The 24205-nt window shown below is 37.9% G+C and overlaps 1 protein-coding gene across 3 annotated transcripts in view; it reads right to left on the bottom strand.

Moving 5' to 3' along the window:
• The window catches only part of Stim1 (stromal interaction molecule 1), a 215694-nt gene that overhangs the window by 87624 nt on the left and 103865 nt on the right, over positions 1–24205 (bottom strand). For all 3 annotated transcript variants that reach the window (XM_034636606.2, XM_027942482.2, XM_071616436.1), the window contains exon 2: positions 10422–10552. In XM_034636606.2, coding sequence (XP_034492497.1) covers positions 10422–10552 — 131 coding nt within the window. The remainder of the gene's footprint in view (positions 1–10421; positions 10553–24205) is intronic.

A 24205-nucleotide genomic window follows, 5' to 3' on the forward strand; every position in this document is an offset into this window, starting at 1 on the left:
AATAAACAAACAAACAAAGGCAAGCAGGGCCTTGGGAGCCAGCTGCCTATTCTTCCTTGGATAGGAAGAGTCAGAAATTTAGTAGAATTTTTCTCTCTGATGGTTTGACCATTCCTGGCCCTTGCATTCTGCCTCCCATTTTGTAGAGCCCAGAGCTTGCCTAGACTAACAGTATCTTTGGGCTCCTATTACCTATCTGGCTCTGCTTTTACCTCAAAGTCCTGCATTAGGCCTAACCCTTTGCCTCTACCTTTCTCCCTGGTCTCTGAACTGGTTTGTGGGCTTTCTCTCAGCCCCTACTTCCTTGGCTCAGTCTTCTTTCCCTTCCTCCACTTTTTGTCATTCACAAACAAACATCAAAACTCAGAAAGACATGTATCTAAACAAGCAAAAAATGACTTATATGTTCAAAGAAATACAAAGATACAGACAGACATATACAGACATACAAAGAAGCCTTACAAATGTAATTAATCCCTGTCATCAACAGGACTGCCATCCAGAATAGACAAAGCAGACTGCACAACAAAGAGGGGAGGAATCAAAACAACAGCCTGCTTGGTGAGAAGGAATTTCCTTGTCTGTCAAAACAAGCCACCGTCTGGGTTTTCCTGGAAACATGAGGAATACCATCTGGGGGAGCTGCTGCCTCATCCTGTATCTGGCTAAAGCAATGGGACAGATTGTAAACTATGCCTACTCTCTCTGCTGCATAGCTCAGCTTGTCTGGCAACTGGTATCCTTGTCTGAGTGCCAACTGACAATGTATCTTCTGCTATACAGAACATATTAGATCACGCCCTTATTCCTCTTGAAGCTCCAAGTTCCTGTGAATGCCATTACTACCAGCCCTTAAAATGTGCTACTATCATTGGCTATTTATACATATACCTCTCTCACTAGTCTGAGGGCTTGCCAGTGGCAAAGAGATTCTTATTTTCATCTCAGTTTTATAGATGAGGAAAGTAAAACTCCAAACTACTTGGCCCTACAGCTATTATTATAAAATGTGGACCTGAATTCCAAAGCTGATAGACTTTTAAAAACTCAATGTCCAGGCTGGAGATGTAGCTCAGTGACAGAGCACTCACCTAGCAAGCATGAGGCCCTAGGATCAATCCCCAGTATCGGGGGAAAAATTAGAGCTCAAGATTGTAGCTCAGTGGTACAGCACTTGCTTAGCATGTGTGAGAGCCTGTGTTCACTCTCCCCCAATAAGGCTAAATAAAGAAATATAAAAACTCAATGTCCGAGCCAGGCTTGGTGGCACATGCCTGTAGTCCCAGCTCTTCAGGAGGCTGAGGCAGGAAGATTGATTGAGCCCAGGAGTTCTGGGCCAGCCTAGGCACATAGCAACATCCCAGATCTTAAAAAGTCAGTTTCCAAATAGTTTATTCTAAGAAACCCAAAAGCAGTGCCAAAAAACTTGGACTAAATGGAAGTTGTGGCCCATAAACTATGAGCCATTCCTAGTAGGTGAATGTGACAACTTCCCTATAATTATTTACAAGAAAGATGAGGGGAGAGGAAATTTCTTTAGCCTAAGGAACAGGTTTAACCTGAAGAATAATGTCATGATTTTGGTCATCTCTGCTCTGTCCCAAGTACCTGAGAAGACTTTAATCTATACTTGTCCTAGATTAAGGCTAGAGTTCAGATTATTACACTGAAGTAGGAGATAGGATGGTAATTGCACCAGGATACAGGCAGAGAGCTAGAAAAGAAGAAAAGCAAAAAGGTACCTCCAAACTAAGGTCAAAGAAGAATTGCTGCAGCAACAGAAATGTATCTATTTGAAACCTATACTGAGGTTAATCTGCATGTAGTCAAATTTAAGCAGAAAAAAAGAAGGGGGAATGCAAAGAAAATCAATGTTCAGAATTGGTTCCAGAAACAAAAGGGAAAGTTCTGCTTCCCTTAGGCCAACATGGTGCCTGGGAGTGATACTGCAGCAGTGGGAATCAAAGGGAGGCCCTGAGCACAAAGGTGAATCCAGGAAAAATAAAACCAAAACAACTCAGCCTGTTGTCTTTGATGACTCTCCACATGGTGCTCCATAAGATAAGGGTCAAGAAACTGATTCAGGATGCTGGTATGTGGGTGAAAGGGAATTACAACCTGGGTTATCTTACAGCTTCTTTGACATTTGTTTCCTCAGAAACAGGGTCAACTATAAAAAAGGAAGAGGGAAAGAAGCGAGGGAGGGAGGAGGTATGGAGGGAAAAAGAACAAAATTTTTCCAAAGAGAATGCCTTAGGACTCATCAGTCTGGTGTTCTCAAAAGCCACAGATACCCACCCAAAAACAGAGCAACCTCATTTTCAGCAAAATAGGGCTCTTTGATACTTCAGACTTGGAAGCATCAAGGCTTCTCTGTCAAAGCTGGGGGTAAGAGAAATATAGACCAAAATCAATAAGGCTTTCAAAGTGTTATTGAATCCTAAGGATTCTTAAGGGTTGGATTATAGAAAGGCAAGTAGAAGGTGACACCACTCCAATCAAAGTAGCAATACTTTCATTTTCTTAAGATTTTTATAAAATCTAATAGCATATTACTCAATGGTTTTTAGCATATTCACAGAAGTGTGAAACCATCATAACAATCCATGTTTAGAACAATGTTATCAGTCTGATGCAGATCTGAATTGCAATAACTCCCTCCCCCAAAATGGAAAACTAAGTGTTGTCAGTCTTATTAAGTCAATTTCCTTACTATAAATATTATCAGTCTTACAGATTTCTTGTAGAGACTCTAGGAGAAAAGTGTACATAAGAGTAGCTAGCACAGGACTAGTACACTGTAGCAGTGGTAATAGGAAAAGAAGAAGTAGTAATATTGCAACTATAAACCAGGACACAGACAGGGCACTACATATACATGATTTCTTCTTTGCTATAATCATTTAAGGCAGAAATTGTGGTGAGGATAAAAGCTCACAGAATTTCAGAAATTTCCCAAGGTCCAGTAACTAATAAAGTACACCTACATACTTCATCTTTCTTGCTCCAAAAACATATGCTTTTGCTCTGTTACATAATCTTTTGGTATTCTCAGTGTCTTTTTCTTTTATTTCTTTATCTGTGCCCCTCTAGTGTTTTTCCTCTAAGGTTTTCCCTTTATTTCAACTAAAATGATCTGACCTCTATCAGTCAGATTTTGCACATGATTCACAGAATAGGGGAGGGAAGAAGGTCACAGAGGACAGCAGACCTACAAGTCATACATTAACATGGACAGAGCCCAGACCTGAGCAACTCCAGAGAAACAATTCTACTGATTTCAGCTTTATCATGGGGAGAAATTTACAAATCCAAAGGACCCCACTGACCAATCAACATTGTACTCTTGCTCTCCCAGGATCAGGATTTGGAGCAAGTGCACAGTGGTAGGATATGAAGAGCATATTTGGAATGACTGTAGCATAGAGTAAGGGAATGAATGCATGATAACATGAACTAGTCAGATGATCTAAAACCAGAGTGAGAGCACTAGCTAAAGAGCAGGTTAAAGTTTAGATTAGTTAAATAAGCTACTCATAGTTTCAGCATCTCTAAAATGGAGTTAATAACAACTACCTCATAGAGTGGTTGAGAATTAAATGAATATATAATCAGCTGGGTTTGACATATTATAGGATGCTCCTTTTCTACCACACTACCCTTACAAGGTAGAAGTAATCAGATGAGTTGTGCTTTAGTAATTCCAATAGTTGCAGAGAAAGACAAATTTACAGACAAACGAACACAGTCACAATCATTAGGGCACAAAGAAAGACAATTTCTAATTAAGTACTAACTAGAGTGATACAGGCTATGTGCTGTAGGACTTAGTACTGAGATGAGGGAAACTAGTGAGGATGAAAAAGTCAGGGAGAGTGCATGAAAAGTGAGGCTGGCTCATACCAAAGGACAACTAAGATTAATATAGACAGAGAGGAATATGAGAGTTTAATTTTAGGTAGGGAGAACTACCTGAGCAAAGAAAAGGGAGTGGAAATAGACAATGTTTATGATACAAAGAGAACAGCAGTCAGACCAAAGTGGTATGACTGGACAATTTATTTTATTTTATTGTTTTGTTTTATTCTATTCTATTCTATTTTTTGGCACTGGGGATTGAATCCAGGGGCCCTTTTTATTTTTTATTTTGAGACAAGGTCTCATTAAGTTGCAGAGGCTAGCCTCAAACTTGCAATCCTCCTTCCCCAGCCACCCAAGTCTCTGGGATTACAGACATGTGCCACTGCCTAACTAGAGAATCTTAAGAATTGTTAAGACCAAATGTGAAAAAATGGAGCATTCAACACAAGAAGTCAGAGGAAATAGAAAAAGGAAATCATTCAGAAAATACAGAACCAAAAAATGTAGTTTAGGAAGATCACTGGCAGCATGTTCAGCAGGAACTGGTAAGGCAGAAATTAGAGGCAGAGAACACTTGGTCTAGAGCTATCTGGATATTAAGGAATGATGCCCAAAGCTGAGGCAGAATAAAAATTATTATTAGTCATGGTAAAAACTTTTGTGGATAGCCCAGATACTTATCTTCATACAAATTAGCTCATGATAGCCAAAGAAGTCTACTTCTATCTTGCTAAAATTCAAGCACATCTTCTAAAGTATTATGGTACAACTTGCTGTTCAAAATCCTTTAGTCTTCCAGATGGGTAGGGAAACATTAGAAGGTATTACCCAGACCTTTTTTAAAAAAAACAGACCTTTTTCTAAAGTTCTCAGGTTGACGCTGAGCAAGCTTCCAGAGAAGATGAAGCCCCTAGAAATACTCTATCATGCCCCCTTTCTTAACATCAACCACTCGGGCAAAGATACAACAATCTACTACAGTATCCTGGCCCTCATCAGGTCAGCCACACTGCTGTGGTAGCTCCCATACCTGAATGTTGTAGTCCCATGGAATGATGGAAAGGCTAATTTGGAATTCTTGCTATATAGGCCAAACCTCACTGAACCATCATGCTGAGGGGAAAAAAACAGAGTGAGTACACATCATGTGCCAGGAATGGTGCTTGGGGTTTTGCAAACATTAAGTTCTCACAATAATCTTGCAAGCAGTTATTTTCCTCAAATAATTAAAAAAAAAAAATCAAGACCACCAGGTACAGTGGCACACATCTATAATCCCAGCAACTGAGGAGGCTGAGGCAGGAAGATCTCAAATTCAAAGCCAGCCTCAGCAACTTCAAGAGGCCCTAAGCAACTTAGCAATGCTCTGTCTCAAAATAAAAAAACAAAAAGGATAGAGCTGGGGTTGTTGTTCAGCAGTAGAGTGTTCGCCAGGCACATGCGGGGCCCTGGGTTTGATTCTTAGCACCACATAAAAATAAATAAATAAATAAAGGTGTTGTGTCCAACTACAGCTGAAAAATAAATATTTAAAAAAGGGGGTGGGGGTGCTGGGATGTGGTTCAGTGGTTAAGTGCCCTTGGGTTTAATTCCCAGTACCAATAAAAAGATCAAGGCCCAGAGAGGTGAAATTATTTGCCTAAGGAAGTAAGTGATATAGCCAAGTTTTGAACACAATACTGTTTGCATCAAAATATATGCTCTTTCTTATGATAACAATAAAAACTGTTACCAAGCATTGTACCAGGTGCATTATTTATGGTTCACAGAAACTTTATAAGGTACCTATCATTATTATTATTCCAACTGCTAAAGAAGAAACAGGCTGACATAAATTGTGTAATTTCACCAAGCTTGCACAGGTGGTAAGAGGGAGAATCATGTGTGTTTGGCTCCAGAAGAGAAGGCATTAACTCTGTGTTATACATCCATATCAGACATCACAGAAACTAGAATCTTAAGTAGACTGTGCAGCTTCCTGCGCTCATACAGCTACTTACCCATCCCACTTAAAAATCTATGAAAATCTCCCTTGCCCTGAACACCCACCTCAGCCTAATCCATGTTGCTATAGTGACATTGGTCAATCATTCAATACAGTGATTAAGCCCATATTTTGTTATAGGATATGCTGGTCATTGAAGAAAACAGAGACAAACTAAATAAGGTCAGTCCCTGCTCTAAAGGGGCTCACAATTTGGTGAGATAAGCACATCAATCATACAAACATAAAAATACAACAGTTAGATATATGTCAATTTCCTGGAAATATAGAATAAAGTAACTTGCATTCACTGAGCTTGAATTATATGGCAGATATTATGCTTGAAACTTTTTTTAAGTTAATATGTGATGAAATTAACTTTTTTGTGTGCATATAGTTCTATACATTTTAATGCATAGTTATATCAACGTAATGGACACAGGAAAACAAAAAAGTATTCCTCATGCTGACCTTCTATTCAGACCTTCCCTATACTCCTAATCCTTAGTAGCAGACCTAATTTCCATCCCTATAGTTTTGCCTTTATCAGAATGTCGTATAAATGCAATCATATAGGACAAAACTATTTGAGACTAGTTTCTTTCACTTGATATAAAATTTTTGAGACTCATCTATGCTGTGTGCACCAACAGTTCAATCCTTTGTATCGCTGAGTAGTTTTCCATAGCGTGTTTATCCATTCACAAAGGAAGGACATATGGACTATATTCAGTTTGGGGAGATTACAAATAAAGCTGTGATAAACATGCATGTATATATTTTAGTGTGAGTATAAATTTTAATTTTATAGGGCTAAATACCTAAAAGTAGAATTGCTGGGACACATAGTAAGTTATGGTTATAAGAAAACATTGATTACACATGGTGGTGTACACCTTGTAATCCCAGCAATTTGGGATGCTGAGGCAGGAGATCACAAGTTCAAGACCAGTCTCAGGAACTTAGCAAGACGCTGTCTCAAAATAAAGTTTTTAAAATGGCTGGGGGTATGGCTCAGTTGCAGAGCACCCCTGGAGTGAATCCCCATTACCATAAACACAAACAAAAAAACACAAAAAATGTCAAACTTTTCCAGAATGACTGTATCATCTTGAAGTCCCATCAGTAAGAGTTCTAGTGGCTCTTTTTCCTCACCCAGCCCTTGGTATTGTCCATTTAAGATTTAGTCATCCTAATAACTGTACAGCAGAATCTCATTATGGTTTTAGTTTGCATTTCCCTAATGGCTAGTAATACTGTCACCAATGTATCTCGCTTGTTGAAGTCTTTGTTCAAATCTTTTCCTGTTTTCCTGTTTTTTATTGATTTATTTGTTTTCTATTGTTGAGTATTGATAATTCTTTATTTGTGCTGGGAACTTTTTTTTTTAGTGTGTGGTAGGGGGAGTACTGGAGATAGAATCCATGGGTGCTTTACCACTGACCTAAATCCCTAGCCCTTTCTAAAAAATAAAAAGGGCCTTCATTAAGTTGCTGAGGCTGACCTTAAACTTGCAATTCTCTTTCCGCAGCCTCCAGAGTCACTGGGATTACAGGCACACACCATCTGCCTGGCCAGAAATCTTATTTCTTTAGGACACTATGTAAATATATTTATATTTTATAAAATGCCTGCTGAGTTTACTTTAAATTCCTAGCCTTCAACCAATGACTGACACATAGTAGGTATTCAATAAAAATTTATTTTAGTGGCCAAATAAATGCCTTAATTTTCCATGTGGGTTCCAGAAAAGAAAATAACACTGCTTTCAAAGACTTTGGTCCAGTCAAGAGGGCAGTGTTTTTAGGCAGGCCCCTGTCGGCTCACCTCAGACTATCAGAACAATCTGACAGCCTTATTCCATGGACAAATCCTTTTCCCATGGCAGTGTCCAACCAGAACTCAGAACAGAAGACAGGTCATGAATTTCCATACTGCCAGCATGATGGAACCTCCTGCCAGCTTTACAAGAAGGGCACCATCACCAATAGTGCCCTCTTGCTCATCCGAAGGGCCCATAATACACAGCGTCCGCTATCCAGAAGAAAAAAAAATAGCAACTGAACAGCCAAAGTAGCTGCCCCCTACCAAATGATTATGTATATTTTATAAAATGCCTGCTGAGTTTACTGTAAATCTAATCTTACAGTTCACAGTAGAGTTAATATATCACTTAGCTAATGAGAATAAATCAAAGAAGAGACAGAAGAGGGTGCAGCAGCACACACCTGTAATCCTAGCGACTAGGGAGGCTAAGGCAGGAGAATCACCAGTTTGAAGCAAGGTCTCAGCAACTTAATAAGGCCCTGTATTAAAATAAAAAATAAAAAGGGCTGGGGATATGGCTCAATGGTAAAGTATCCTTGGATTCTATCCCTAGTGCCAATCAGGGGAGGTGGGGTGGAGAGGAGGTGGACTGCAAGAAGCAAGTACAATACATATAGGAATCTAGGTGCTGAGGTAATAGTGTAAGAGCCCCTGAAGACATGTTTTAATTCATATAAAGAAAACTAATGTTCTGGTCACATTAATCCATAAAAAAATGATTTAATTCAAAAATAGCTAAAATTTTAAAAGCTCTAGCACTGAGGTAAATCCTTCAGTTCCTTTTATATTTTCTGAGAAATTTACCAACATCAACCAGCACAACAGCGTTTCATCCATGATGCCTCATCAACCATTACCTGACATTCTAAGCCCTAAGTTATCTATCCAACTTTCTAGTTAGATCCTGAATTCCAATACTGTCTCATATGTTTAGACTGAGTTAAGCACCCACATTTTACTTTCTCTCTCAAGGACGTAGCTTGTGATTGATTGTGAAACCCCAGATTTTCAGGAGCCTCTAACCACAAGAGGCCTTAGCCTTGGAGGGAGAACAGGAAAAGGCAAGGCAATACAGAAGCTATGCTGAAAAAGAACAGCTCCTGACTGATGCAGAGAAGAGCAGGGTGACAGCTTTTATGTTATTTTGGAACAGTTTGTGCTGATGAGTTTTTTGTTGTGGTAACATTCCTCTAAAAAGAACATTTTATTCCTTTCCTCATTGACAAAGCAATTCAGCAGAACTGGAAAAAAAAAAAAAAAAAAGAGGAGTGGATTACAAAGATATCCAAGAATATGTAGATCTTGGATTACATCACCTTCTTAACTGTTATGCATTCCATTCCCCAGTCAATGCCCTAGGACAGTAATCAGAACATCTGTAAGTCTCCTTCCCTACCAGGAACTTGGCTCTATTCTCAACATAGATCAATGAAATTTTAATCCTTTGAAGGTCAGTTCTAAATACGATAAAAAAAAAATCAGATACTTTGATCATGATTTTTATCCTTGCTTAATAATCCACATATATCTCAAGTACAGGTACACATATCTCTGCCTGGTTTCCTGGGCCCCACTTTCCAACTCTTTGGTGGTTTTCTACCATAATTTCTCTAACCGAAAAAAACCACCATGTTTCTTACTACCTCTACATCTTTGTTGATACAAAAAAAAAAAATCTGACTTTTTCCTACTTCTTATGTATTTAAAGATAGAAATTACATTACCTCAATCTCCTCTTCTCCAGGCTAAAGTGTCTTCACTAGGCTGTAAATTATATGAGGACAGAATGTGTCTGTCTTATTTATTGTCCCATCTCCATACATAGCACAGTGAAAGGCACATACATAATAGACACAATTGACATTACTGAACTTAAGTTGAATGTTTTTTACTTCATACTTTCTATATTCTTCATCATCATGTTACTCCTCTCTGCCAGTCTTTTACTATTCTAAATCCTTCTGATGATGTGAGATTCAAAATTGAATTCAAAACTCAAAGGTAGACTAAATCTCAGGGAGTTCAGACAGCTTACCTCCTCCCTCATAATGTACATTTTCTCTCTTAAAGATATGGCATAACAGGGTAACTTCACTAGTGCATGAAATCAAGAAACTTTTATTAAATATTTTCATATATAACAACTTTATACTCTGGGCTCTATTGAGTTGGAGCCACAGTAATGCCAAAAGGTGAAACAATAACAGAGTTTATTAAATAAATAAAAAGTTACAGAAAACAATAACAAAGTTTATTCCATTTAGAGATTCCTCTAGTTCTTATTATCTGAAACTCTTAACTGGTTCCCAACAATTATAACTTGAAATTTAGAATGATCTTCTAAGATTTATGTCTTCCCAAATATATATAAATTCCCAGATGACAGAATATGACTATTTGGCCTTCTTTTCCACATGCCAACACAAGGCTAAGCACAGATGGCCTTTATGTATATCAGGATTACATTAAGAATCCAGGGAAACTGCAAAGATCAGCCCACCTAGCCAGTGGGCAGGTGGGAACCCACCCAGGTGTAGACACAGATATAAAGCCTGCACTCTGCCAGGCTGGCTCCTGAAGGCTTGTTATGCTGAAAGCCACCTCTCCTGATGAGAATGAATTCCTAGAGGGAAAAAAAAAACAACAACGCAGAGAACATCTCTTCAGAGGGAACATTCTGTCTAGAAAGTTTTCAGGGATATTTTGACACAGGAAGAGAAGAGAGTCATGGCAGGGTGAGAAATCTCACCTCATCACTTTCTTCCACATCCACATCCCCATTGGCATCATCATCCATCAGCTTGTGGATATTGCGGACTGCCTCAAAGCTGAGCTTCTCATCCTCACTGTGACACAGGGGCTTGTCAATCCGGCAGAACTCTGTACAGGAAAAGCAAGAGACAACATTACTCAGAGCTGCCACTCAGCATCTATCACCCACCTTTGTCAGTATCCTTAGCTTCTAGTATCTGACTCCTCACAAAAGTTTATAACCAACCATGTATACAGTGACAGAAGCATATCATCTAGCCTTTTAACTGTCTCCTGGAAAATGTGCTGAGCTTTCTGACACAGGGACGGTGCTTTATCATCCTAACAGCTTCCTGGAAGTTAAGTCTAACATAGGACTATGAGTACACTGGGATCTAGACAAAAACATGAAAAGCTAACTCACAAATTAGAGAAAATACAAATAACCAGTGAACACAAGAAAAAAAAATAGACTCACTAGTAATCAAAGAAATACATATTCCACTGAGATATGATTTTTTAAAAAAGGAAAAAGAAGTTTTATTGCTTTGATAGCAAAGGAGAAACACAGGGGACTCCTGCCCCAGAGACTGTGATTCTGCCCATCAAAGAGAACAGGGGACTTTTTTTTTCCATTGTCATGCTCAGGATTGAAACCAGGACTTTGTGCATGTGAGGCAAGCACTCTACCAACTGAGCTATATCCCCAGCGGAACAGGGGGCTTTTAAAGAGGTGATTCAAAGGTCACATTCCCATCGTGTTCTCTGTCCAGAGTTGTAATTCACTTGTTAGTTTGGGAGACAGTGAGATACCATTTTTAAATCGGTCAAATAAACAAATATAAATTAATACAATCTTTCCAGAAATAGAACAACAGCCAATTAGTCCCCATATATGAATAATGCATACTTTTCCTGTGTGTCATTGCTGTACATAAAATGCCAGCTGCAGGCCAAATAGTAAAATCTCTCATACCTTGTGCCTTCTCATAGATAGTTACATCCAGCAAGTTATCTACTAGATATCTAAAGATCCCAAGCTCATCTGATACAACAGCTTTGGAGGTCTGGAAAGCAGTTTCCTCTGCCTACCACCACATAGCATGCAGCAGTAAAACCAGCATAAGGGCAGAGGCCCCCTAGCTCATTCCATGACACCTCTTATAACTCTGGAAAACGTACCATAACAGAAACACACAGCAAAAAGAGGCTCCAATCTAGACTTAGCTCCACCATGTGACCACAGAGGTCACTTCTCTTCTCCAGGCCTCAAGTTCATTTTTTGAAAAAGGCTTTTAGGCACAAGAAGTAAAATAAAAAATGGAATGGACTCAATCTAAAAAGCTTCTTCTCAGCAAAAGAAACAATAATATGAAGAGAGAGCCTACAGAATGGGAGAAAATGTTTACAACATGCACCTCAGATACAGCACTAATCTCCAGGATATATAAAGAACTCAAAAAACTGACAAATAACCCAATCAATAAATGGACTAAGGAACTGAACAGACTCATCACAGAAGAGAAATACAATTGATCAACAAACATATAAAAAATGTTCATCATATCTAGTGATTAGAGAAATGTAAATCAAAACTACTCAAAAATTTCATCTCACTCCAGTCAGAATGGCAATTATCAAGAACTCAAGCAACAATAAGTGTTGACAAGGATGTTGGGAAAAGGTTCACTCATACATTGCTAGTGGAACTACAAATTGGGGCAACTACTCTAGAAAGCAGTATGGAGATTCCTCAGAAAACCTGGACTGGAACTGCCATTTGACCCAGTTATCCCACTCTTTGATTTATACCCAAAGGGCTTAAAAATCAGCATACTACAGTGACAAAGCCACATCAATGTTTATAGCAGCACAATTCACAATAGCTAAGATATGGAACCAATCTAGATGCCCTTAAACAGATGAATGGATAAAGAAAATGTGGTATATATACACAATGAAATATTACTCAGTCTTAAAGAATGAAATTATGGCATTTGCAGGTAAATGGATGGAGCTAGAGAGTATCATGTTAAGCAAAATAAGCCAAACCTGAAAAACCAAAGGCCAAATGTTTCTTTGGTAAGTGGATGCTGATCCATAATGAGGGGGAAAGGGGATGAAGGAACTTTGGATTGTGCAGAGGGGAATGAGGGAAGGTGAAAGAACGGGATTGAAATGTACATTATTACCCTATATACATGTATGATTACACTACCAGTGTGAGTGCATCAATGTTCAGCCAGAGGAAGGAGAAATTGTGCTCCATTTGTGTACAATGTGTCAAAATACATTCTATTGTCATGTATAATTAATTAGAACAAATAAAAAATAAAGTAATTGAAATTTTTTTAAAAAAGAAAAAGGTTTTTAGAGACAAAAAGCTGAGTAACAGTAATTAGGACTTTTTTTTTGTTTTCATTTTAGAGGTAAAAGAAAAATATGATTCTAATATCAATAGTGAAATTAGATAAACTTGACATTTTATCACTCAAAAAAAGGAAATTCTCCTCTATTATATATAACTATAATACACTAATAAATTTTCAAAAAAAAAAAAAGAAATAAAGACTTATTTTTTCTTTTGCAGTACAGGAGTACTCTACCACTGATCTACCACTGAGCTTTTTATTTTTTATTTTCAGATAGGAACTCACTAGGTTGCTGAGGCTGCCCTTGAACTACCTGTCTTAGCCTCCTGAGTTTCAGGTCTGTATCAGGAAACTGGCCTGAAAAAAGGCATTTTGACTCAAGTTTCTAGTATATATCCTCCAATTCCTAGGTGCTAAAATCTGTCTTTCCTTTTGACTTGGATCTTAACTATTACTTCCTAGGCAAAATGTTCTTTATATATCACCCCACAAAAAAATAAAAGAAAGAGCCAGTCTTGGTGGCACACGCCTATAATCCTAGCAACTTGGGAGGCTGAGGCAAGAGGAACCCAAATTCTAGGATCTCACTTAGTGAGACCTTGTCTCAAAATAAAAAATAAAAAGTGCTGGAGATGTCACTGAGTGCTAGAGCATCTCTGGATTCAATCCCCCATACCAAAATCGCAGGGAGAGGAAGAAGAAAAAAGACTTTGACTTCCCAGGTAATAGGAATATTGTCAGGAGGAGAAAGCAGGACAGATAAAGATACTAAGCCCATCAAAAGGCACTAAAACACCATGATCCATGTAATTGTTTACTTATCTGTTTGCTAGAGACAGTGAAGATAGAATAGGTCACCTCTCTATCTCTTGCTGGTTGTCCAAATCCTTTTCAAAATAAAGGAGAAGTATAAATATTAAATCTTAAAGAATCACAGATGTGACTCAACTGAAATATGTTGAACAGTGAGGCTCACAGATGTTAAATGATGTGCCCAAAGTCAAAAAACCGCTCAAGAGCCACAGCAAGATCCGAGGTCTGCTGACTCCCATGTCAGCACTTAACCTGACGGCCTTTTTACTACAGCAGTCAGATAGCTTTGGGTTGGTTTCATCTTTTGGAAGCCAGATGATAATGTTGGTAAGAACACAAAATTGTTTTATAAAATTAAAAGAATAAGATAAGCATACAAAAGAAATATCTCTATGTAACCTTAAGTTCTACTTGTCCTGCCAGGTTGGATTGGGGGTGGGATGGAGATTACTGAAGGAGAAAGTAGAATACAGCCAAAGATTGAGGTATTGTTTCTCAACTTCCTCACCCACAAGAATTCCTGGCATCATACTTTCATTCTTGGAACCCATTTCCAGAAAAACTATTTATCAACCCAATAAATTACAAAAAGTATTAACTAACCAGTTCACAGATAAAGCACACTGAGATTAGCATAATCAATATTAACTCTTTCCCTCTCTTGCCCCTATTTTTGTACTATACAAAAGCACATATAATTGCATGTCAGAGATTTTTGGTCAGCATATGATAAAACATTTAAACAACATGTACTGAGCATAATTCATATTTCAGGCCTATGTTGGGCAGCCAGACATAAAGATTATGAATCAGATTTTATCTTTGCTCTCTGGAATTCAATTACTACAGTGGGAAAGACAGGCAATTAAAACATTATGTGCTGAGTGTCACAATAAAAAGAGTCAAGTTAGGGGTCTAGCAAATTCTTTCTATAAAGGACTACACTGTAAACAATTTAGGATTTGTAGGCTATATAGTCTCTGCTGCCAAATTGTAGCACAAAAAGCATCCGCAGACAAACATAAGTGAATGAGATTGTGTTCTAATGAATTTTTTTTTTTTTTACAAAAATACAGGCAGTGGGCTGGATTTAGCCCATAGGTCATATTTTGTTGGAACCTATAACAGAAGATCATAGGTAACACACTTAAATCATGTTTTGTTGACAACATTCTAACATAAAGGAAAGAAATCCAAACTTTTCATTAGTCTGTATCCATCCATAAGCTACTAACTGCTCTTAGTAGGCTTTTTAAAATAATGGAAATAGTTTACCCAGCTCCAAGGACTGGGGGCCTCCAAGTTGGACACCGCTGGCCCAGGGTCAGCCAGTGCCTTTCCCAAAGGTCTATGATAGGTCTAGAAGTATGTGCTTCAAACAGCAGGCTCTAGTTTGTAACCTGATCAGACAGACAGGTGACCTTTGCTGCTGGCATCATCTGGTATGGAAAAGGATTAAAGGGATTGAGGTTGAGAGAGTACAAAAGCTTGATGTCCCATATGGCTGTAGAACCATGACCAGAAAAACTATGTCAGCCAAAATTCACAAATAACTCTTTCAACCAAGCATTTCCTAAGTCATCTCCCTTCCTTCCTGAGACTTTTTCTACTGCTTATATATTCCAGCCCATCAAGATTTCCTTCAGCCATCTGAAAATATCTTAGAAGATCCACTCATTTAGCAATGAATTATTACTTCAAAGAAAGAACCCTGAACTAACAATCAGAACACAGCAAAATCCCACCTTCATTAGTTACATACCATATAATATTGAACAAGTTGTTTAACTTCTTTGAGCCTCCAATTTATCATTAGCAAATTCTGTTGCATGAGTTTTTTGTGAACATTAAGTAAAGCTGAATTTGTTAAAACATGTAGAAGAGGGACTGATGTAAAGCTGACATTCAATCCATTTACAGAATCCTTTCCTCCCAGAGCAGTAAATGAACAGTTCCCATCTTTTGCTTTAGCCACTTTTCCTGTCACACTGAGAATCAAATGGGTGGTTCAGATCAATCAAAGTGACCACTCCTTTGAGTGGGCAAATATAAGACTCTGACATTAGCCTGAACTCCCACACATTTATGTGCTATCACTGGTAACATTTATTATACTATAAAGCAACTGTCTAATCCCCACTAGAATATGATCTTCACAAATGTGGTTTGCGACCACTTCCCCAGCAGCAAGAAAAAATTAAGGTTCTTGATAAGATATTCAGTAAATATTTTGTTTTGGTACTGGGGACTGAATCCAGAGGCACTTTACCACTGAACCACATCCCCAGCCCTTTTTATTTTTTATTTTGAGAAAGGGTCTCACTAAGTTGCTGAGGGCCTCGCTAAATTGCCAAGGCTGGCTTTGAACTTGTGATCCTAATGCCTTAGCTTCCTGAGTCACTAGGATTACAGGCATATGCCATCATGCCCAGCTTGTCATTTTGATTTTTTTTTAATGAATAATCCAAGTATTAACTTCACAATTATATGTATAATTTCTCCTGGAAAAAAAAAAAAAGGAGCATTCTAGGCAAAAAGAATAACATAGGCCCAGGTTTTTAAGCTTTTTGGTGTCAGTACTCCTTCATATAATTAAAGATTTTAAATCCCAAAGAATTATTTGATATTTACCATAATAAAAATGAACCCAGAAATTTTTATATTATTAATTGATCTTGGAATAATAAATCTATAACTAATATAAAATAACACATTTTACAAATAATTATTTTTGCCAGGTACAATGGCACACACCTGTAATTCCAGCAGCTCAGGAGGCTGAGGCAGGAAGATCATAGGTTCAAAGCCAGTCTCAGCAATTTTTTATTTGTTTATATTATTAATTAGTTTATTTTAATTAGGTATGTATGACACCAAAATGCATTTTGATTCATAGTACACAACTGCAGCACAATTTTACATTTCTATGGTTGTACCCGAAGTAGCATCATACCATATGTGCAGTCAAATATGTACCTAAGGTAATGATGTCCATATCATTCTACCATTTTCCAGCCCTCATGCACCCTCCTTACCCACCCCCTCCTCCTTTTCCCAAAGTTCCTCCATTTTACCCTTGCCTCTCGCCTCCCCATTGTGGATCAGCATCCACTTATCAGAGAGAACATGTGGCCTTTGGTATTTTGGGATTGACTTACTTTGCTTAACATGATATTCTCCAACTCTATCCATTTACCTGCAAATGCCATAATTTTATTCTCTTTTAATGCTGAGTAATATTCCATTGTGAAGCCTCAGCAATTTAACAAGACTGTAAGCAAACTAGTGAGACCCTATCTTAAAAAAAAAAAAAAAAGGCTGGGTTTGTGGCTCAGTGAGTGAGCTTTCCTAGAACAAATCCTGGTGCATATTCATTCATATATATATATATGAATTTTTTTCAGAAAAAGATTTTCTGAAAAAAATGAGGATAAAATTGTTTTATGTTTTTACAAATCATTATAATATCCAGCTTAATAGAAGTCAGCTAGATAGTCTATATACTCACTTCTGCATTTACTCTATTACTCTGCATTGTTTTGACTGAAGATCAAAACAAATAAGCAGTTGGAAAAGGCAGGAGTGTTTCAATAGCTTTTTCAGGTAATTATGGTTATTCTTCTTTGATCCTACATGTGAGCTTGACAAGAAGTTATGGTTACGTTAACTACAGGTTAGTTGCAGTGTGAAATCTGAAACTATATGGATAAACTTTTTGTACTTTGTAACATTGAAATTCATTGGTCTATCTTGTACTTTGAATGGATCTTTATATAAGCATGATTTTATAACATGATGTACCAGTCATTTGGAAACTATTGGTTCACTAAGTTATGCAGAGCTTCCAAATGTTGACATATTTTATTTAGATAGTATCAAAATAATCACAATTATTAATATCACCACACCACTTATTTAATCAGGAAAGCTTTTAGTCCAGGGAAATTGTCAAACTCATAGTGACAGATATAAATTCTCCAGAATCTAATTTTCACTTACAAGTTGGAGTTTATCACTGGCAACAAATACTATCAGTTGTTTTTCTTAGGGAAAATATTCATTTGATTAACTTTCTAGAAAATATCTAACAAGCCTGAATAATCACAATTGGCTATCCAGTTGTTCTTTCAAGTAAAAACTGTTCCCTGAAAAAAAGGAGGTAGTTCAATTTACAGTTCAACACACAAGTGCTTTTCCTTGAGATAATCAAATTTATACATGCAGATGTGCTTTATGTGTACTTCCTACTTCATTACACAGAATACTAAAAGGCACATACTCATGGGATAAAACTTAATAAAATGAATGATTTTTTAGTTGTGATATTAGAAAACATATATTTGGTCTTCATCTCCATTTCCTGACATACCACTTCTAAAATCCTTGAACTCTTCAAAGAGCTCTTTGTATACCAATGCATAGACTGACTGATGGCTATCAACCGCTAGGTAGCTACAAGATGGAGGGTGGCAGGCTAACCAGAGAGACAAAGGTAAGATTAGATTCCTCAACCTCCAGAGAGGAATTCAGAGAGGGAATTTACTTATAAAACTATAAATAAATTTCAGAAAGATCAATTGTACCACACAAAAGCACATATAATTTGCATGTCAGAGATTTTTGGTCAGCATATGATAAAAACATTTAAACAACATGTATTGAGCATGATTCATATTTCAGGCCCATGATGGGCAGTCAGACATAAAGATTATGAATCAGATTTTACCTTTGCTCTCTGGAGTTCAATTACTACAGTGGGAAAGACAGGCAATTAAAACACTATGTGCTGAGTGTCACAATAGAAAGGATCGAGTTAGAGGTCTAGCAAACAAAGGGCAAGGGGGAAGTGCTGGGGATGAATTAGAGCAAATTATATTCCATGCTTTTCAGATTATATCAAAATGTATCTTAATGTTATACATAAGTAAAAAGAATTGATAAAACGTTTTTAAAAATATATAAATGAAGCTGGGCAGCAGTTTGGAAGGCTGAGACAGGAGGATCGCAAGTTCAGAGACAGCCTCAGCAATTTAGTGAGGCCCTAAGCAATTCAGTGAGACCCTGTCTCTAAATAAAATACAAAATAGGGCTGGGGATGAGGCTCAGTGGTCAAGTGCTCCTGAGTTCAATACCCAGGACCTAAAAAAAAAAATTAAATACATACAAAATGAACCCAATTATATGGATGGTTATAATGCACCAATAAAAGCCAAATTGGGGGGAGGCATGGAATTTTTTTTCGCTGGAGGCAGTCCTGGGGATTGAACCCAGGGGTGCTCCACTCCCAGCCTTTTTTGTTTTTCTTATTTTGAGACAAGATCTTGCTAAGTTAGCCAGGCTGACCTCAAATTTGTGATCCTCCTGCCTCAGCCTCTCAAATAGCTGGGATTAGAGGTATGTGTCAACACATCCTTCATTCTTTCTTAATCTGCAAACTCTGACTCGTGCTGCTGATCTCAAGCTTAATAGTTTTTCTAAACAGAACCTTCCCTGAACCCTACTCTCCTTCCCAAACTGGCTTAGGTCCACATGAAACGTTTTTTAAAACAACCTATATTTTTCACTTGTACTTTTCACAATCATAATCATTTCTTTGCTTAATGTCTGTCATCTTCACTAAATTTAAGTTCCACAGTGGCAGGAACCATGGCCATCTTCTTCACAGCTGATTCCAGGCTTCTAGCCAATACCTTGTACCTAGCTAAGTTCCTAGCACAACAGTTGGGCTTCAATAAACAATTGTAAATGAACAAATGAATGTCCAGAAGAATTTGCTGAATGAAAAATTCAGAGATGAACAGTCCTTGCTCACAAAAAGTACGAAGAGAATGAATACAGTATATGAATTACAAAGACACAAAGTGAAATATGGCAAAGGACAAGAAACCAGAGTAATAGGGAATAACACAGTCTAAACAACAGAGATAAGATGTTGGGAGCAGAAAGGAGAACAACTCAAGCAAAGAAAGCCCAAGGGCAAGAAGCACAGCATCTTATACAACCCAGAATATTAAAAAACTAAAAAGTCAAAGTGCTCTTACCGATCTTGCAAAAGCTGCTGACATACAATACGTTGGGATCCTCATTGTACTGACTGCAAATGGAAGATATTACAAAGGCTTTGGAGGGCATCAAGGACCACTACTCATTTTATATCTGGAGAGAAAAACTAAGGCATCAAATGAGGTGTTTTACCCTAGGTTGACCAGCAAAGTAATAGCAGGACCACACTTCGGTTAGAAACCATACTAACTTCCTATGCCACGTCCTGTTTCAAGGCTATGGTTGGGAGGTGTGGAGAAGCCTATGTATCAGGGCTTCTTAGCACTACTCTTACTAAGGCCAACAACACAAGGCTGTTGGAGGTGGGAGGTTGTTCTACTGGGTTCCTTTTTTCTGTTAAGGGCAAACACAAGAACTTGGCTTGTACTGGTTTCCAAATAGTATAAGATAGAACTTCACAGCTTTGTCTTAAATTCTTCTTTTGTTGTTGTTATTTTGGGGTGTTGTTATGTCTATTTTTTATACCAACAAAATGATGTGTTCAGGGGCTGCGGATATGGCTCAAGTGGTAGCGCGCTCGCCTGGTGTGTGTGGGCCCTGGGTTTGATCCTCAGCACCACATAAAAATAAAATAAAGATATTGTGTCCACCTTAAAAAATAATTATTATTATTATTTTAAAACGGATGTGTTCATACGATACTACATTCTGTGATTAAGAGACTGTTTCTTCATTAAGAGACTGTTTAATATTTAAGGGCCCTATTCATTTTTCTAATGATCTCTTTAAATCCTTCCATATTCAAAGCCTATCTTGCCATCATCCTTATTATTTTTTCTTCATTTGTTAACCAACCCAACTCCACCTGATCCTTGTTGATAAAACACCACACACATAGTGTTTTCTTTGACTTCATGAACTATGCAGTTGGTTTGCACTGAACTCCTATCATCCTGTTCTGACAGTCATCCAAACTAACCAGCACCAGCTGGGATAGATATTTACATCTCATAAGGAAGTCTATGCAGTGATTGGCCAGTTCTATCCCAATCAAGTTGTAATCTGCCTTCCCATGACTTTCCTCAGTTCTGCCCTCAACAATAGCTTGTAGCAGATGAAATTGGTTTCAGTCTCAGTCCATGGATGGCCTCCTCCGTTACTCTGGGCCCAAAATGAGGCAGAACATCGTGGTATAAGAGTGTGGTGGAGGGAAGGAGCTCAGGACATGGGCCAGGAAGCAAAGAGAGAACACTTAAATTCTTTAGTGTCTAGCCCTCTGATAAAAACTATGCAAAGGCCCCTTCTCATTAGAATTTAGAAACAAAGTATAAAAGTCACTAGAGAGAGAAAAAAAAAAAACTTAATCCCTAGTAAAGGGATAGCCTGTACCAATGTTATACTTCTAATATAAGCGAGAATGAGCAAGAAAAGCAAAAGAAGACCTTCTCTGAAAGCATATGAAACCTAATCATTTGCTGACTAAGAAGAAATCTTTAGTCATCTCTCCTCAGGAAGGCACTAAAGCCACTCCTTCCTGTGTTCTACTTCTATCTTCTTCCTCTAAATATCCTTTTCTTCAAACTTTGATCTCACGAGAAGCTTCCTTTCAGAAGAAAATGGCCAAACCCTAAAGCTAGTCCCCACCACACAGGCCAGTAACGTGGGCTTTTGGGCAGGCATCTTCTGTTTTCCCATTGCCTATTTCTTGATCTCCCACAGGACTGCACACTCCTTCTAGACTTCCTATTTGCCCGCTCTTCTATTTCTATAACCTTCTTATTAAAAGTATCTAACCTCTGGTTCAGTTTTTACATGCTGAAACACTTATTTCAACACTCATTTAACACTTTCAAATAGCTATTTGCTAGAAACTGAACCAGGTGAACTAGCCAAAAGTTCTGGAAATCAGAAAAAATAAGACATATATATTTTCTGGTCTCTAGGATTTCTTCTGTCCCCACTTTCCAATTACTGAAATATATGCTGAATTTTAGTGGTGGCAGATGTGAATCTTTGAATTCTAACTTTCCTCTATAGTGTTTACTCCTAAGTATTAATTTTCTTATCTGAAAAAATCAGAAAAGTTCTTTGAAAAAATAGTAAAGCCCTGTACCAATGTTAGTTGTTCATTTGTCAGATCTCTATTCTTTGCTTTACCTTTGCTTTACCATCTTACCAACTACAGCAAGAGAAGTCTTTGATATTTTCTCATATTCCCCCATGTCTAGCCCAGTACTGGGCAACACAATATCTTGTCTAGAGACAACTGAAAACTGTGTACAGACTTTGAAGATTAGCTTTCCAGTTTTAGGGGCCCGCATGCCACAGGTCTTTATATTCTAAAGTTGACTATGCCAAGAAACAAGACATCCCCAGAGGAAGTGAATCAACACACACTTGTTCAAAAGCAACCCCAAGTTCTCCGACCTGGTGCCTGACCCAAACATTCTTGTGCCCTAGCCAGCACTTGTCAGGGTTTAAGATGACCAAAAAAATAATTACAGACAACTCAAGACAGCTTTCTTCTGAGAAAAGTTTTCTAAAAGTGTTAGGTTAGGCACCCAGGGACTTTCCCAGATAGGGATAAGGGCACAGTGTCTAGGAGAGATGTCCAATCCATCTGTAGACCCTCTATGATCATACACTTCTGGGTTCAGAAGTGAGGCTGGCTCCCCAAAATCAGTCTCAAACACAGCAGCACAATGACAAATGCCTTGATGATATAAACACTGAGGCACACCACCACATGGGGTAAAAACAATGTGTATCCAGTTTCAATAGCAACAAGAGGATGGGCCTCAAACCTCTGAGACCTGTTGCTGGCTGGCATACCAGAAAACACATTTCTAGGCTCCACAAGAGACCAGAACTAGGAGAGAGTTCTTGTTATCTTTCTACCCCACATAAACTTCTACTCAAACAATAAAAGTTCCCTCTTCCTTTTTTGGGGGGGAAAGATAGCCAAGAACATCTACTGAACAACTGTGCAGCCACAAGTCTCATTCTAAGACTTAGCAGCTTAAGTCTAGCTCTTCCTTACTGCTGTCTTTCTCCACTATGGCAGCAGAATGTCTCCCCTCAATTGGGGGCTGTCCAAAAAGAAGAGTGCCTCATCCTCATGAAAGTCCAGACTCTCAGCCCTGCTCCCTCATCTCCACAAGCCTGATCTGACTTCTTAAGGTAAGGTCTCAAGGCAAAGCATATCCCAGTCCACAAAGAACTTAGTTCAGACCTTGACTGAGTTACCACAACCGTTTCCTCACTGATATTCCTGTGTTCTAGATTCTCTCAAACTCATCCTCAACAAAGAAGTCAGTACAATTTTTCTAAACTTCAAATCTGAGATAACTCTCCTGAATAAAATCTTTTGTGGATTCACACAAAATGTTCGTAGAATATTTATTCATAATAGCCAAAAACTAGAATCAGCCCTTGTGTTCTTCAATAAGTAAATGGTTAAACTACAATATTTAAATACAATGGAAAAATAATCAACAAAAAAAGGGAATGAATTATTGATACACACAATTACTTGGATGGTTTTTCAGCAAATTATACTGAGCCCCCAAAAAGCTAATTTCAAACCAGGCTCAATGTCACACGTCGGTAATTACAGCAACTCAATCCCAGAAGGCTGAGGCAGTAGGATCACAATATCAAGACCAGCCTCAGTAACTCAGCAAGCCCTGTCTCAAAATAAAAAATAATAAAGGCTAGGGATGTAGTTCAGTGGCAAAGCACCCCTGGATTTAATCCCCAGTACCAACAAAAAAAAAGAAAGGAAAAAAAAGAAATGGCAGGAGGACTAGAGATGTCACTTAGTGGTAGAGCATCTCTGGGTTCAATCCTCAGTAATTAAAAAAAAAAAGCAGCAATTTTTAAAAGGTTACATACTTTATAGTTCCGTTTATATAACATACTCAAAAGGACAAAATTTTAGAAATGAAGATTAGTGAGGTTAGGAATGGTGAAGGGGATAGAAGGAAGTTGCGGGTATTTATATGAGGACAGGAAGAATCCTTTGGTATTAGAAAAAAATCTAATACACATACACATACATACACACACATTAATGCATATAAAACTGGGAAAATCTGAACAAGATCAGTGGATGATATCAATACCAATATTGATCACGATATACTACAGTTTTTTCAAAACGTTACCATGGAGAAAACTGCAGTTTCCCAGTGATAACTGCAGTTCCATATAATAATCACTATTCTTTTACTATCCACTTGTTGAAAATGATTGAGGAACCAGGCATGGTGGCATGTACCTGCAATCCCAGAAACCCAGGAGATTGAAGAAGGAAGATCTCAGGCTCAAGACCAGCCTTGAGACCCTCAGAAACTTGCAAGACCCTGTTTCAAAATAAAAAGGACTAGGGATGTAGCTCAGTGGTAAAGCACCCCTGTTTCACTCCACAGTACCACCATTATCATCATTATTATCATCATCACACCATCACCATATAACTTTTTAAGTATTTAAGATTATGTAAGCAAATGATATAGCCAATTGATTAAGCAAAACTAGTTTGTTCAAAACAAATGTTAGCTTCTCTCCTTAAGACTTTTTTTTTCCTTAAAAA

This window comes from Marmota flaviventris, chromosome 9 (assembly GCF_047511675.1).
Source record: "Marmota flaviventris isolate mMarFla1 chromosome 9, mMarFla1.hap1, whole genome shotgun sequence".
NCBI lineage: Eukaryota > Metazoa > Chordata > Mammalia > Rodentia > Sciuridae > Marmota > Marmota flaviventris.